At 31.2% G+C, this 17,238-nt stretch overlaps 2 protein-coding genes across 3 annotated transcripts; one reads left to right on the forward strand and one right to left on the reverse strand.

Moving 5' to 3' along the window:
- The first annotated feature begins 61 nt into the window (after positions 1 to 61).
- LOC110673722 (pentatricopeptide repeat-containing protein At1g62350) lies at positions 62 to 2,535 on the forward strand. The gene is made up of 3 exons (XM_021836888.2): positions 62 to 376; positions 474 to 863; positions 2,189 to 2,535. Exons 1-3 carry the CDS (start codon positions 62 to 64, stop codon positions 2,216 to 2,218), a joined length of 735 nt encoding a protein of 244 aa, XP_021692580.2. The 3' UTR covers positions 2,219 to 2,535.
- A 729-nt stretch (positions 2,536 to 3,264) lies between these two features.
- LOC110673729 (uncharacterized) lies at positions 3,265 to 12,320 on the reverse strand. 2 transcript variants are annotated; one of them, XM_021836898.2, is made up of 10 exons: positions 12,075 to 12,308; positions 10,783 to 10,939; positions 10,505 to 10,688; positions 8,850 to 8,920; positions 8,044 to 8,181; positions 7,871 to 7,962; positions 4,911 to 5,182; positions 4,350 to 4,435; positions 4,120 to 4,221; positions 3,265 to 3,684 (listed from the first exon to the last, which is right to left on the reverse strand). In XM_021836898.2, the coding sequence occupies exons 1-10, from the start codon at positions 12,143 to 12,145 to the stop codon at positions 3,523 to 3,525; spliced, it is 1,335 nt and encodes a 444-aa protein (XP_021692590.2). In that variant the 5' UTR covers positions 12,146 to 12,308; the 3' UTR covers positions 3,265 to 3,522. The 2 variants fall into 2 exon arrangements, 1 of the variants encoding a protein (XP_021692590.2); XR_009149391.1 differs by having other exon boundaries at positions 3,630 to 3,684; positions 4,120 to 4,256; positions 12,075 to 12,320.
- Positions 12,321 to 17,238: the final 4,918 nt, after the last annotated feature.

Raw genomic sequence — 17,238 nt, forward strand, 5'->3', positions numbered from 1 at the left:
GACCCCAGAGTTCCCATATCCTATCAACTCTCTGCCCTTTCGTACCATCTATAGGGCGGCCATGAAGTCTACTCTAATGGGTTCTCTCAAATTCCAGTTCCCTCCAATGAAAATCTGCCAAATTCCCCAGAAACTCCACTTTCAGGCATCCATTATCACTTGCAGCCTGAGAGGAGGGCCAAGGAAACCCTTATGGAGGTCAAAGAGATTATCAACAGAAGCTATACAAGCAATCCAATCTCTGAAGTTGGCCAAATCATCCAATCCCAGATTGGAAGAGGTTTTTAACAGTAAACTCTCCAGGCTTCTCAAAGCTGACTTGCTAGATACACTTGAGGTCTTGCAAAACCAAAATGAATTGGATTTGGCTCTCAAGGTGCGTTCTGCTATATTTTTCTCTTACAAATTTTTAATCTTTTTGCCCAATTTTTTAGAGGGTGTTCTTGTCTGAACTGAAATCGGTCAGGCTTTAGGTCTTCGAGTTTGTGGAAAAGGAAGTATGGTACAAACCAAATATATCCTTGTATCATAGCATGATTCAGATGTTGGGGAAGAACAAATTTATTGAAATGGCTGAAGAATTCTTTTCGAAACTAGAGAAGGAAGGTTTGAAGCCTGATACAAGAACATTTACTGAGATGATTGGGGCTTATCTACGAGTGGATATGATTGATAAGGCAATGGAAACATATGGCAGAATGAAGGCTTCAGGTTGTACCCCAGATAAATTAACCTTTACAATTTTGATTAGGAATCTTGAGGATGCTGGAAGAGAAGAGCTTGTAGCTTTTATAAAGAAAGAATGTGGTGAATATATGGATTATCCTGAGAAATTCCTTGAAGAAGTTGAGCAGAAAAAACATGTAAGTCATCCTTTTCTATGTGAAGATAATATAATTTTTGTTATTGATTTGTTTCATGTTTATGCCATCATATCTACAAAGCAAGCGAAGAATTTTCGTTTTGTTTCTTCTCCATGATATGTTAAAATAGCAAGAGGAAACAATGATCCTTTGTTTGTAAAACAGAGGAGACAAAAGTAAAGAACATATCAAGACACTTGTTTCCCTGCATGTAATGTGATGTAAACGGTAGTTCTAACTAGGAAATAATTGGCCTCTAATGTGTTCTTAAAAATTTATCAGTTAGCCATTAGATTATCATCCAAAAACATGAGAAGTGTTTGCTGGCTTCCTTAACTCTTGTATTAGATTTCAGATTAAAATGGTGTTAGAGATGATAACAGGACTACTCTTGAAAGCTACTTTTGTGCTTGTCAGAATTATGTTTTCATAAGGGTAAATTGCTGAAACTTAGCAATCTAGTCTTTGTGATTTGTTAGGTCCTGTTTGGCATTGCTGTTAAAACTGCTGTTGATAAAATCATTTTTTTAGATATACTAGTTAGAAAGTATTAAAAAATAATTTAAAATTAAATTTAATAAATTTTAGTTATAAGAATACTGAAATAATGTGCTTTTATTCATAAAAGCAATTTCAGGCCTCTAAATGCAATGCCAAACAGACACTTACTCTGCATTTTAGTCCATAATTTTAAAACTATAAGAAAAAAATCATTGCATTATAGTTCTAAAATTTTAAATTAGGACACACTTTAGCACTTGAGCCCTTCAGTCCCTATATTGTTACATTATAAAACTCTTTAGTCTCTCAAAATCCAACATTTGTCAGTGACAGTAGCATAAAGGCTAAAACTACTAGTTTTGAAACTATAGAAGCATTCATCATGGTGCTTGACTAGTTTTAACAGCAATCATGAATGAAAGAAAAGGTTATTGACTCAATCATATCACGCTAAATTGCAAGAACAAGTTGAATTTTAAAGATGACTTAAACATTAGCCCTTTCCAAAATGCACTTGCCATTTTTTTGATGACCATGAAATGTTGTTCAGATAATCTAGCATTATTCAAGATGAAATGCATCTGCATGTATCCATGAACCAGTGTTTCTCGATAGTGGTAGGGAGTTGTATTTTCTTTTATTTGCTACCAAACCATGGAGGATGGGAATTCCTTCTGGCCGAAGGGGAGGGGAAGTAGTCATCCATCCATGCTACGCTTGGTAACAAGCCCACGCTACTAGGACTAACATAGGAAGCTGTATTTAGTTCTATTGAATTTCCTTCTGTAAATATATAAATCTTTTAACTGGTATTATAATTGCAGGCCAAAAGGCGAACAATAGATCTTGTTTGAAGACTTCCAATTCTTGTGTTGCCAAGATATCATGGTTGATTGACTGCGATAGAATTTAGAAGACCAGGGACTTTGCTAAGCTCTCAGCTTTCATGAAGCACTTTTTTTATTTGAACGTCTCAAAGCCATCTAGCAGAGGAGCACTTGCACAAGAGAGTTGATGAGGCTGCAAAGAATTGTTTAACAAATTGTTTTGCATTTTGCGTACTCATGTGGTACATAAAATATGTCAATAACTGTGTTTCTGTTATATAAAAAGGCACTCACTTGATAATGTGATAATCCATTGTTCCTATGGTACTAAAATATTTTTGAAATGAATGACTGTTAGGTGCCTAAAATGGATACATTTTGGCAAGAATAGTTTTTAGGTCCTATGCTATGATTGATTAGAGGATCCTTGATTAACATGATACTTCAGGTTAATCAAACCAAACGGTTGTCTCTTCACCATCAAAAACAGCATCTATCACTAGTTATACAATGTACCGCACAACTCATGGCGAATAGGTAACCAATGGTTCATGCCTACCAAATGTAAGACAACCAAGGATACTAACAAATTCTTTCATCCGTAATCGATTATGATTGACAGATTTATGCTGCCCTGGTTCTTGTATAGCAACCAACTTTTCTTTAAGAGGTTGACTAGCTACCATCTATAAAAAGAAAAAAATATGGAAGGTTCATCTGCTGCTTCCTAATGGTTGCCTCTTTGAGATTCATGTGAAATCATCAATCAAGATGACAAAAAGGAGCAAATTCAGCCAACACACATTTGCGATCGCTTACTGGGGAATTGTGAATTGCAAGCCTCTACTCTCTCGAACCAGTGGATCCTACAAACATAATTTATAGTAAAACCTGCTAGAAAAGAGTACCATCCAGAAATATTGGATAATCTTCACCCCCACAAGATAGAAATGAAACCTGTTGACACTCAAGGGCATAAATCTACAAGGGATTTACATCTGTAAAAAATGCACTGGTATTGTTACATGATAATCTTAAGTTTTGACGCCCATTCATCAACTTCAAAAAATTGCTATAGGAAGATTCTTTTTCTTTTCTTTCTTCACTCAATGGTCAATGGTTATTGTACAATGCTTGAGAATACAAAAATATTACACAACCAAAACAGGCAAGACAGAACTGGTTGATCACCCCCTACTACAATTTGAAAACTTACATTTGCAGATGACAAACTGCTTTGAGCAACCCCAAGAATAAATACAAAAAGTTACTGAAAGGGAAATCGAATTGAGGCTGTTAATGAATAGAGAATATTACTTCCTCTCTAGCTGCTAGCTAGCCAAGTGGCTGGGGGAGCTGTTGAACATACTGTGCCACATGTATGCTCTAGAAAGTACCATCTCAAGCTCTTGGTGCGTCCAGTTGTGAGTTGGAAGGTGTTGAAGAAACATCACCATCTCTTGGAAATCAAGTTTCTGAAGCTTATCTGACCACTGGAGAAAAGGCACGGCACACTATTAAGTACTTGGTGAATAATCTTTCTATGAGTGCTCAAATTAAATCCTCTCTCTAAAACATATCAAACAATAAGTTCAAAATAGCAACAAGTGGAAGTATTTTAGAAATGAATTTGATGCTGCTATTTTTGTTAAGGGAAATCAGTCACACTGCTATTATGCAATTCACAAAAATCTGAAGTAACCCTCACTCAACATGTATATGCTGTTGATTCCTGCCTTTACCATTGAAGTTTTTATACATGCTTCCTTTAGTTTTTCATACATATAATAAACAGCAATAGAAAGACATTTCATCATTCACACAACACAAGCATTGCAGGAAGGGAGAAAAATTATTACAGCAATAGAGCATTTCAAACATGTAACAGTGTGAAGTGTTAGTGCAAAAGAAGTAACTGTGATGCTCACCGTCAAAAGAAAACTGGTGTATATGTACACGAGGAAATCTGGTAATGCATCTCCTTCAGCCAGGTATGTATCCCACAGGCGGGTAACAAGATGAAAAGGGATCTAATAAAACAACAATGTAAAATTGCTTACTCAACCTGAAAGGTTCAGGTTAGTGAACTGAATGTGAAAATTGAAGTGCAGGTTATGGAATATTTGCAACCACTAGCAGTAGAGTTAAGAAATCAAACCTCACGTATTAAAAGACAATTGAACCAACGAAAAGCAAATTGAAGAAATTCAAGCCCTTGCTCTTCCATGTGCCTTGAAACAGGTTCTGCAACAATTTTTAAAACCAAATTTTGAGATGGTGCATGCATGCTTCATAATTGAACTTACAAAGCATAAAATATACTTAAAAATAAGCCAGGTTATGCAGCCATGAGGTAACAGTGGCATTTTGAAAATACTGTGTGCATGAAAGGCAAATGTTGCAGTGATGCTAATGCATGTCTTGAGGAACATGCTGCCACTGCCAATGCAGCCAAGAAACCAATAAAGCTATCATATAGCAGTAACAAAGATTTATTCCCTGCAGACATACAAATTCAAAATATACTCTTCTGGCCCTCAACCAAGGAAAAATGAGGTGCTTGGCAGAGAGAATAAAGAATTGTTTCACCACCAACAGGGATTGGCAGTTGACATGGTAGTTGGCAGTTAATATACCTAGGAGTAATATGAAATAGAAGTCATGGATTCGAAATGCAAACCCTTTATTCAAGAAAAAAAGAGGTAGAATAAGTGTTTACCATCAATCCGCCCAACCAATTCCTTCAACTTAAACACGAGTCTCTGTATTCCAGGTTGAGCAAAAGTGTAGTGGTCTTGCATGCCATCTAGTAACTTCGACAGGCACCAATAACAATCAGCCTCTATGTCAGAGATTTTATCTGGAGATAGATCATCCATAGACCAGTTATCGATGTCTCCTTCTAAGTATTCAGACAAGAAAACAACCAGAAAGGGTGTGGCAAGATCATTTATTCCCTGAACATATCCACTTGCAGGATGCCGAATTGCCCTGGAAAGAAATCAAAAAACATAACACCTAAAGCAAAAAGAGATTACCACTAGAATAACAATAAAATACTTGAGGACATTTACAACCACATTTTTCAGCCTATAGATGCTTTGGTCACCCTATTCACCTCCAGAAATATAAAATGTGATAAGCATGTCGATTGTGGATACAGGCTGGTTTTTGGCAGTCAGCAAAGACAAGAAAGAAAATAGGATAATTTCAGCCAGCATTCTGTACATTAGGGGTTATTAACATTGATCCATGCTTTAAAACATTACAACGTCAACCCCAAAATTTATAAACCATTGCAAGTAAAGACCTTACTAAATTTTCTTTTTTAAAATTCTCATTCAGTTTCCATGAAATCTTAGAAATAAGAAACCTAAAGGAAACCCATAATAAGTAGAAACGGCTTATGTGTTCAAATTTCACATACAACATTAAGTAATCTATAATTTGATAAATAATCACAACTAAAAACCTTACTAGATTTTTTCTCAAATTCACATTTTTATCACAATGATATCTTAAAAATAAGGAACCTAAAGGACACTCTTGCTGAGTAGAAAAGGTTTAAGTGTTTAATTTTTACATCCGACACTATTTAATCTATGAATTACAGGTAAAAAGATTCCAGCTTCAATTAAAACTTCTCTCCAAGATTTCTCACACAATATTTAACTATTTTGTACAAACAGGCATCAAATCAAAATTTATTCTATGGGCATTTGAAATCCTAAACCAATTTTGTCTAACAAAAAAAAGGGTCAAGAGAAATTTCAAAAGGAAATTTTGGCAACAGCTGGTGTGAAGTCCAAACTATAGGCTAGGGTTGACACTGCAACGTTTTTAAAGCATGGGGTTCAATTTGTAAAATCCCCCAAAGTTTAGAGTGTTGAGTGTAATCATCCCGAGAAAATATTTTAGTAAGCCGCTTGATGATTACAAAGTAGCCAACTTGTTACTAGACCTTGCATAAACCCATACCGTCATGACTACAGCAACGAAAGTGTGAACAATCACAGTATGAAGAAATTAAAAAACAAATAATCAAGAGGAACTCATAATTTATGAAATAGAATATATCTAGGTAGCAAAAATTGGAAGAATATAAAGGTGAGACAGAGATTTGAGAACACTTCAGAGTTCAGATTTGTTGCAATCCCTAAAGCCAATACCCAAATCTGAGTACGTATTGAGATATGAGTTCAAATGATCAACATGACATTTCAGAGTTCATGCCTTTTCAGTGCATAAAGGATGTCAGTGTGTAAAGGTCATAACTAGGTTGAGATGGGTGGGTTCAAGCTGAGATATTTCAGTTTTGGGTCACTTTTGGTGCCACCTTTATCCAAGCTGTTTTGAGTTCAGGTCACTCAAGTTTTAAGAGCTTTCAGATTACCCAGAGATCAACTTTTGGGTATTTGTTTCAAATCATTCAGGTTATTTGGATCTATTTTGTAGTTTTTTTTTTCTTTTTTTTTTTTTTTTTTTTTAAGGGGGGGGGGGCGCTCTGTGGTATTGCAAATTCTTTTTATATTGACTTTTTCTGCGAACTTTTAAAGTAAGTTTTTATTATTAAATCCAGCCTAGGCGTTGACTTGGCTGAGAGACTGAGTTGATAGGTTACTTGTTTAAGGATCATTAAAAAAAATTAATTAACTATACACCTATTAACATAAATAAATAAGTTTAATTAACTAGTTTTTAATTTTTTTATATTAAATTTTCAACATTCATTAGTTTATATTTATATATATCTTAATGGTGTTTTTAAATTTTATATAAAAATGTTTAAATTTTAAATAGTATTATTCAATTTTTTTTATTTTCAAAATTTATAAGAAAATATGTAATAAAATAATTATTTTGAAATATATATATATATAAAAAGAGAAAACTACCAAGTAAGCTCAATTGGCTTGGTATTCAAAGGTCTCCCATGAGATATTGGGTTCAAATCTATTTACCAACACTCAAAATATCTTTTCCTTGAAGATTAAGTGACAACTTGTATTGACCAGGTCAACCTGCCGGGTCACATGGTTTTTAGTGGCTCAATTCCTTATTCAGTTCGATTATAAATCAGACCAGTTTGATGCCTGAGTCACTATTTCACTGGGTCAAATTAGCATGCGGGTTTAATAACACTGGTTCCAACCCTAAAATATCAGGTCATTTTGAGTTTAATACAAGTTTGGCTTGGCAAGTTTAAGTTAGGTAAAAAATAAGCATTTAAAAATATTTGTCCTATATACCGAGCATAATAGTTGAACAGGTGTGAGATTTACCAACTAACACTGCATTTACAGTCATTAAAATTCAATTACACATATCTAATGAATAAAAAAGCTAACTTTTTATTTAACATGTTGAACTTGTAATGAGTTTGACTCAATCCCCTTTAACAAAGCCTAGAATGAATACTTTATATTTGTGCTGCATCCAACATTTACTAGAAGATGCATCAAGGCCATAATAAAAGGCTGAGCAAGGTTTCTATCAAAAAATAATAGAGATTTGATCAATTATTAATTCAAAGAGCAAATGAGAGTTCTTTTCATATTTAATCAAATCTTCATTACCAAGACACAAGAATAATCCAACAATTCCCTTCCATAGAAATTACGAAATTATATTTAAAAAGTCCTTTATAATAAAGAAGGGAAGGTAATAATAATATCTAACCATGCATAAAGAATGCGCTCCAAGGATTTCTGAACCTGTTCTTGCTGGAAGAAAGTGACGTCCGGTACAGTTCTTGGACAATCAACAGAAATCTAACAAGGGGAGCAAAGACAAATGTCAAAAATTGGGCACATGAATTAAAAAAAAAATGTGCACATTCAATCTGTAAAAACCTGGTGAAGCATGTTAATCTCATCATCTGAACGTTCAGTATCTGGAATGTCATAAAACTGAGCAACACAATCAAGATACTCGAGCCGCTTCCTTCTCAAAACCCCCTCCCTTCTATCTGAATTAGGTGGTGCATATCCCTGTTGTCAGTTCATATTTAAAAGCAACTTGTAGTTAAAAGCATAAGAAGCAATATTAGGTTAAGCCACACTAACCAGAGGTCATGATCTGTTATAATTGCCAACCCCTTACTTCCAATCAGTAGGAAAATAAAACCAGCAAAATAACCAGATACTGGAATTTGCTGGACATATAATAAAATGAGCACGTTTCACAGCTTCCTAAGACCCAATTTGGCAGGACAAATAAACAAAAGAAACCACATGTAAAAGTTAGGTTATACCATGTGGACAACTTGTCAGCTTTTGCATCATGTTAGAACAAGTTATACCATTGTGAACAAACTCTTAGCTTTTGCATCATTCAAGGCAACTCTCTCTTGGCCACCATAATAACATTAATCCTTTCCTTAACTATGCTCTGTGTGTCCACATGTGTGTGTGAATATAAAAAACCAAAATGAGCACTCTTTCTCTCTCTCTCACACATGGCCACCATAATAACATCAATGCCTAATTATCCTTTACTATGCTCCGTATGTATGTGCAAATACATAAAAAAAAAAAATGAGGTTGTAGACCATTCAAAGGAACATCAAGTTTTTAATGCAAAGCAATTCAGACTAGTTTCAGAGGGAAAATTAATGGGAATTTCAATGGAAGGACATGTATAGCCGCATCAAGCTTACCAAGAGAAGCCTCCAAATTTTGGGGCGCATATATGGTGGTACACCACTCCAAGCTAACTCACGCAATCTCTCTGTACAATGAATTTCAAAGAAAAGTGGTAATATTCAATTAGTATTTACATTAAAAGAACATTAAGACCAGTGGATGGACAAAATAAATCAAAACCCCAAAAACCAAAGTCCATGATGTTGCAAATCATTATCAAGAAAATAATCACAGTGCATTAATTGCAAATAGAAATCTAAACTATCGAATAGCATAACCCAAAAAATTGTTGATGAACATACGTATAAATGAATAACGAAGAGAGAGGAAAATGGAGAATGTCACCACTCAATAAATGTAGAATTAAGAATGCCACATAAACACACATAAGTGCACAATAGATAGGCTATAAGTACACCAAGGATATCCAAATCACATGAAGATGTGAAAGATGAAGTCCACTGCAATGACATATCAATAAGCATAGCCAATCTAATTACTGAATTTCAGACAGTATGCATCACCAGCAACAATTATGTAGGGTCCTAGTATCCTATATTTGCACCATGGTGTCAAATGATAGTTTTTAATTAACAGATTTTGAATGCCCCATAACCATTAAAATTATGCCTTATATATAAATGGCAGAAAAAAAAATTGCAAGGGTAATGACCATAATGTTAATGGCCATTATCATGTTGTTACCAATACAATAACTATTGTTACCAATATAAAGGGGCTCTTTTTTATGGTTGCCTTTTCCAGATTTTATTCTCCAGAATCCCACTTCTCTAGCTGCTATTTCTCACGTCCTTTTTAGCCTTCTTCAACCAAAGAACATTGAAGCACCCTAGACAACTCCATCATCCCAAATGGTGCTAACTGCTATCTACAGATCCCAATCATTGTATGCACTTCAAGTTGCACCTTCCATTGTGTGATCCTTCATCTAATTAGACATCACCATCCAGTTCAGTCTTACTTTTCTTTAATAACTCTTAACTTTCCAGTAAAAGCATTGCTAACAATTATCCATTTTAGAAAATTTTTCCATTAAGTTGATTAGTAAAAAAAGCATATTTGTTGCTTTACTCAACTCAGGATGACATTAATTCAGATCATTCAAGCATTTTAATCATCATTCACTATTAGGTTTTCATGAAAATTTAAATTTTCATATCAGACATCAAGAAATGAAATAACCTTTCTTAAAACTTACTCAACTGAGTTTACCAAGATTATTCCACTCAGATCAGTAGTCAATTGGCGTTATATATAATCAGCATTTTCACGTAGACCCCAAGTGAAAAATCAGCTTGTGGTCTCAAGTGTTTTTTGGACCTTTACTTTTTCATCTCTCCTTTCAACTCCCACATCCAGTTTCCTTAAAAATCATCTCATTATGTTCATTTGCCTTTGCATATAATTGCGATAATATAAATTTTTGTTTAATATGATAGATCAACTGGTTTTCCATAGTGAAGTTAAAGATCATGTACTTTTCATGTTACTGTGATTGTGGCAACACTTATCTTCATAAACAATAAAACTTTTCTTAAGCCTAAGCATCCCTAACATATATATTCAAACTTTTTATCAATAACGTATTACCCAAAAAGTAAATAAATTAAATTTTAATAAACAAGAAGGCAAAAGCATATCAATATACCTAATATAACCGTTGTTGCAGATAGCTCTTTAGTGAACTTCATAACTCTTGCAGAATCTGTAGCTCTAGCCCCCATGGGGGACTTCTGAATGTCTTTGGAAGTAGTCTCACTATTGGAGTATGTAGGTTTCGACTTGTTTGTAGTTGCATTATTATTTATCTTGCTTGTACTCTGGGCTTCAGCCTATATGAGAAATAAGATTAATCACTAAACAGCACATTAGGAATGCTAAAAAAGCACAGCAATTGAAAATTTGAGCATTTATTGTATATGTTACCTCCCTTGACATGTCAATTCGATCACTTGTGCCAACATCATTTTCTGAGAAGCTCCTTCCAAAACTAGGAGAATGTTCTTGTAAGCTTGGATCCTCTGGTGGATCTGTTCTCCTAGTCAGTAATATTTTACCAGGAATACTGCGACCTTTAAGCAACCTTGATCACAATAAAAGATTTGAAAAGAAAAGGTCTAAGTTATTTTGAAGACAAAGTAATAGAAAATCCAAAATCCGTAGCTAGCAGCAATAAATATGATTAGAACCGCACCACCAAATCATATGAATGTCAAGATGAAGTGGCTTAACTTTAGAACTAATAAGACAATAGTTTTCAAGCACATAATCACCAAACAAACTAGTAGGCGGACATACACACATGCATTCACACCCACATAAATGAGAGGGAGGGAGGGAGGGAGAGAGCATCAGTATCATTTCGTCCAGAGACTTAATGCTATAAACCAAGGGGGAAAAGTCTCCTTCAGAACGTTTTGAAATAAGCATAAATAACAGACAGTACACTTTTATCAAGCTAGATAGGTCTAAAGTTAAAATCACACAGCTATTCCAGGAACATATCTCTCTGTCCATAAATGCATCTCTCTGAATATATCAATGTGCTCAGGGCCTTGCAGGTCATGTGTAAGCATAAAATTAAAATAACAGCATTTGGTGCATAAAGATTAAATATCTTGCTCCCATGTTAGCATTGATTATCAAACTAAAACACGGCATTTCATTTTTCAGATGTGAAAAAAATACCAATAATTGCAAGATCACCCAATTGAATTCTATAAACTCATCACAGACAACAAAACCCATATTAATATTATCATCCGCAACATTTAATTCTTGAGATCCCAATGCTACAATTGACATGAGTTTTAAACCAATTTCAAAACCACTACGGAATTTTATTCCAAGGAACATTTATACCAGATTCCTAAGCGTAAAATTAAGAGATCTGAAGCTTCTTACACAAATGTATCCTCAATTTTAAGAATAAACTATAACCAGTTAAAGCTAATAAAGGCAAATGGGAATCCTTGCCTCCTTGGGAACGTAAAACTCTTAGGCTAGCGCATAAAATGGAACCATTCTCTCAAAAACAAAGAATCAAGATTCTCAACAACTCAAATTCAAGAACTATAATGGAAATTTGAGAGATCTAAACCTTTTCTCAAATGGATTTCAAAGTCAAAAACCAAAATAAAAACACCGGCGCTAAACAATGAACAAGAATTGAGAATTGTCAAATGAGAACTGACAAGAAATGGAATTTCAATACGTACCCTTGAACATTATTGAGGGTCTGGTTGAATCTTGAATCGAGACTTGAACTACTGTTATGGTTGTTCTTCATAGCCTTCCTCTTCGTGTTCTGTTGCTGCTATTCTGCTATGGGGAAGAGCATGCTGGCTTGTTCTGTTTCGGTTTTCTTTTAACATCGGCCGAGAATCAAAATTCCAAAGAAGGATAAATTACTAACTTTCATTTTCATTATCCTATTATTTATTTTACAAAGGAAAAAAAATACAAATAATATATATTTTGAAAAATTACTAAAAATAATATTTATTATTAACATTATGCATAAATAAAAATATTTTTCCACCCATTGAGTTTATAAGTTTACAAATACATTATTATACTCTCCTATTAAATTAATCGTGATTATTATTATTGCTTTGATAAAATTAAAATAATTATATGAAAATTAATTTATATGTATAATTTATAAATTATTATTCTTGTATCCAAATAAAAAAAATATGATTTTTCTTTCCTTATCTTTTTATGATGTGAAAATAATCAATTGACACTGAAGATAATAATTAATAAGGTATTGGTGAAAATTAATATACCCAAATCTTGAATTTAAACTAGATTAATATTTTACAAATTTAAATTGGATTAAAATTAATTTTCAAAGTCATTTCAAATTCAATTATTATTACTTAAAAAATATTTAAACGTATTTAATTTTATATATTTTAATTAATAATCTATATAAAAATTTATTTTTATTAATAATTTATATTTTAAAAATTTAATAATTTTATAAAATATTTAAATTTTATTTTATTTGAAATAAAATATATAAAAATTTTATAAATGTTGTTATAAAAAAATATATATTTTATATTTAATTAAATATTTATGTAAATGAGTTTATTTCGAATCCAATTCAAACCTGTTATTTTTTAAATCTGAATCAATTCTAAATTCAATCATATATTATTTAAACTCAGATTATTAGAGTTCGATCAAATTAAATGTTCGTGAAAACTTAACCCATTAATTCTAATTGGCACAAGTAAAAAAAATAAATAATAATAATAATAATAATTCATTTTAAAACATTAAAAAACTAAATCATGCTTTCTTAGCAACACATTTAGATTATTGAAACAAATCTCATTCTCAATTATTAAAAAAAATAATCTTTATATTTCAAAAATCTTATTCACTTTAGATAATTATTTATAATTTAAAATAATCATGAAAATTTACACTTAAAAAAATTAACATTTACTTAAAATTATGTGAATTTAATATTATATATATATATATATATATATATATATATATATATATCAAACACACATTTATAGAAATTATATTTCATTTTTAAAGCAATTAAAGTTGATCTTAATGATGATAACCTTAATGATGATACAATAGCACAATTCAATGAATTGATCAAATGAAATGAATTTACTCATCATGATAATGAATGCAAACCTTAGAAATTAGAATACTATAGTATGTAGAGTAGGGTTTACTCAATAAATTAGTCTAATTGGTATTTTTTTTTATTATTAATCAAGTTTTTTATTAGATTAGGGAAAGAAGAAATCCTGCACTTTGATTTTCTTAATTTTTGATTTATGATTGAAATCTGTGCTTTTTTTTAATTGAAAATTATGGTTTATGATTTTCTTAGTTGATATATTATTATTATGATTTGGATATTGTCAAAGAAAGGAGTGAGGAGAAAAGGGAAGGAGAGAGAGTGTGGCTGTGAGTTTCAGATTTTGCAGAACAATGAAGAAAAAAAGGGAAAAGTGGGAGGGGGAAGGGGAAGGACTTAGGTGAGTGGCTATGAGTTTCAAACTTATATAGAATAATAGAGAGGGTAGTAGAATGAGAAATAAAAAGGGGTAGGAAAGAAGAGGCAAAATGAGAGATAGAGAATGGGATTGGGAGATGAAGAATTAGGGAGGAGAGAGAAAATAAACAATCGAAAAACATTTAATGCTAAGTAAAATGCAGTTTTATGAGCATTAAATTGAATTTTAATAGGTTTTATGTCAAAATAGTTCATGGATGGTATTATTATAATGTCTTAAATTTAGGGACAATGGTGAAATTTATCCCTCATTTTACTCCACCTCTCCCTCTCTTTCTATTGTTCTTCTCTCTCCCCCTTATTCCACTTTAGGGGTGTAGAGAGAAATCGCTAAACCGATCAATCAAACTAATATGAATAAATTCAAACCAAAACTAGAAGTTTTATATGTTTAAATATTGATTATGATTTAAAAATAATTATAAATCAAATTTTCAGTTTAGGTTTTGAGTTGACATAGTAAAAATCAAACCAAAGTTTAATATATAAGAATAATTTTATTTTGTTTTTTATTCTTATTTATTTTTATTGAATAATACATCTTAAGGTAATATTTTGTTCTTTAATTAATCTATGATAATATGTATATGAAAAAGATTTATTAAGAGTTGAATTATAAAAGACTAAAAATTATTAAAACAAGTAAAAACTTATAAACTAAACCCAACCTGATTAATGTGAAAACTGAACATTTTGATTTTATAATTTAATTTGTTGGTTTCGATTTAAATACTGTCAAAATCAACTTTTTTTGTTTGGTTTAGTAAAATACAATAAACCTGTCCAAACCGACCCATGTACACCCCTATTTGATCCCATCTATTCTTATCATTCCCTCTCATTCTCTCTTATTCTTTTTCATCTCTCCTTCTCATTCTCTCTTATTCTTTTTCATCTTTCCCTCTCTTACTCCCTCCTTTTACTTCTCTCTCTCTCTCTCTCTCTCTCTCTCACACACACACACACGTCCCTCTCTCCCATTCCTTCTCCCTCTAACTCATACTGCTCCATCTCTCCCTTTATGGGTATCTCATTCTCTTATCTATCTTGTTCTTCTTTTTCTAAAAGAAGAAAAAGCACAATTTCTCAATTTCACAAAATATACAAATAAAAAATTAAAACCATAAATTTCAATTGCAAATGCGTTCGATAGAGGGGAGTTATAACTCAATTACTAAACAAAATTTTAGAATTTCAACTCGACAAATTTATGGTAACGGGAAAGGAGATGGAATTGCAATCAACAAAAGGGAATAGGGGGATGGGTTCACAATCAACAATAGGAACAGGGGGACATGCTTGCTATTAGCAGGAATGGGGGAAGGGGGAAGCACTAGTGAGAAGAGAGGCAAGGGAGAGTGAGACTTGAGTGGTAGTTTTTGGAGTTGTTAAGAAAAAAATTTCCACGAATATTTATAGCATGCTAATGGTTTAAGAGAGAGATAATGAGAATTGAGAGAAATTTTATAGTATCACTATAATTCCATATTTAACATCTAACATGGAATGGTAAACAAATGATAATTCAAAAAAAAAAAAAAAACAAGGTGATTATAGATTTTTGAGACCCACCATATATACATGTTCACTTATTGGGACTCATACATATATACATGTCCACTTACTATTGAATTGTCATTATATTTACATGAAATCACTTTTTTATTATACAATTTGTTGAGGATCAAAGGTGGGTGCAAGGGGGGAGATAGGGATAGTGGACAACTACTGGGTCTTTTCATATTTTTCCTAATAATAAATTGGCAAACTTTTTTTTTTTATATTAAAGGACCAATTAGGTAATCAAATCAAACCAAATATTAAATTGTTTTAAATAAAAAAAAAAAACTAGATTATGATTATGGCCAAACCTTGGAGTCATTTAAGGGGAAATTATAAAAAAATTACCTTGTGATTTTATGCATTTTTTAAGTAGGGTCTTAAAGTTAATTTTTTTAAAAAAAATGTACTCCGAGATTACGTACTATTAGTAAAGAGGGAAAATTAACTAAATGTCATTAAGGTAAATTAAAATTTAGTTGTTAAATTTTAGTGAAACATACATATTACCCAACTCAACATACATATTAGAGGAAAGGTAGAGTGGTACCAATTGAGAATAAGTTGAAAGAAGGGAGATTGAGATGGTTTGGTTATGTAAAGCGTACATATATGGAGGCTCCAGTTAGACAAGTAGAATACATTAGGGTAGAGGATAAAAAGAAAAGAAGGAGTAAACATAAACTGACTTTGATGAGAGTAGTACAACGTGACCTAGAAGCATTACACATTTTCAAGGATTTAACCCAAAATTGTTTAGAGTGGAGAAAGAGAATTCATATAGTCGACCCCAAATTTTTAAGATAAAAGTTTAGTTGAATTGAGTTGAGTTATATACACATTAGTCTTTATATTTTTAAAACTCAATTATTTAGTTATTGATATTTTAATAAATATGCATATTTGTCTATACTTGAATGTGTATATATATATATATATATATATATATGTGAATGCGTCCAAATAATATATTTTTTTTATTTTTTTTTAATCATAAAAATATAATATATTAATAAATTTTCTAATTAAATTCTTTAGTTAAAATATTTAATATATCTAGAATATTGATAAAATAAAATAATAATATTATAATTAAAATAATAACTATTATAAAATATAGGGAATATTTTATAATAAAATATATATTATAAATTTATAATATTATTTTAGTATTTTTTTGTATAATTAATAATAAATTGAATAAAAAATTAAATTAACACACCAATATATAAATTTATTAAAATTTCAAAAATTAAATAAATGAATTTTAAAAGTACAATAACTAATTTATGGGTTTCATTAAATCTCAAACAATAAATTATAATTTAACATAATTTTTTTAACAATATCTAAACAATTTTTTCTATTTATTAAAAAAAAGCTCAAACACCTTTTTATTGCGAACTTAATTTTAGAATCCTATTTGCCAAATGCCCTAAATTATAGGGTATTAAATTATAATTTTTCATTATTTTTATTATGAAAATTGACATAGAATTAGAGAACAGATTGGGTTGCGTAGAAACGAGTAAAAATTAGTAAAATAATCATTGCGTGATTTATTTATTTTTTATTTTAATATATAATATAATATTTATTTTTATAAAATTTTATATTTTAAAATCACACTAATAATAAAATTTTTAGTTAATTATATTAAATACAATTAAAATTTTTATTAAAATTTTGAATGATTAAATCTTATTAAAATTAAATTAAAATTTTATTTTTTAGAATGATATCAATTATTTTTTTTCTAAATA

The sequence above is a fragment of the Hevea brasiliensis genome, chromosome 6, assembly GCF_030052815.1.
Source record: "Hevea brasiliensis isolate MT/VB/25A 57/8 chromosome 6, ASM3005281v1, whole genome shotgun sequence".
Lineage (NCBI taxonomy): Eukaryota > Viridiplantae > Streptophyta > Magnoliopsida > Malpighiales > Euphorbiaceae > Hevea > Hevea brasiliensis.

Excerpts from the sequence above, each read along its gene's own strand:
- LOC110673729 (XM_021836898.2), bottom strand. The coding sequence starts at position 12,145 with ATGAAGAACAACCATAACAGTAGTTCAAGTCTCGATTCAAGATTCAAC. Across the intron at positions 10,689-10,782 it reads GAATTGACATGTCAAGGGAG|GCTGAAGCCCAGAGTACAAG; the intron begins GTAACATATACA and ends TTTCTCATATAG. Across the intron at positions 8,921-10,504 it reads TGCAACAACGGTTATATTAG|AGAGATTGCGTGAGTTAGCT; the intron begins GTATATTGATAT and ends TTCATTGTACAG.
- LOC110673722 (XM_021836888.2), top strand. The coding sequence starts at position 62 with ATGAAGTCTACTCTAATGGGTTCTCTCAAATTCCAGTTCCCTCCAATG. Across the intron at positions 377-473 it reads AATTGGATTTGGCTCTCAAG|GTCTTCGAGTTTGTGGAAAA; the intron begins GTGCGTTCTGCT and ends GTCAGGCTTTAG. Across the intron at positions 864-2,188 it reads AAGTTGAGCAGAAAAAACAT|GCCAAAAGGCGAACAATAGA; the intron begins GTAAGTCATCCT and ends TTATAATTGCAG.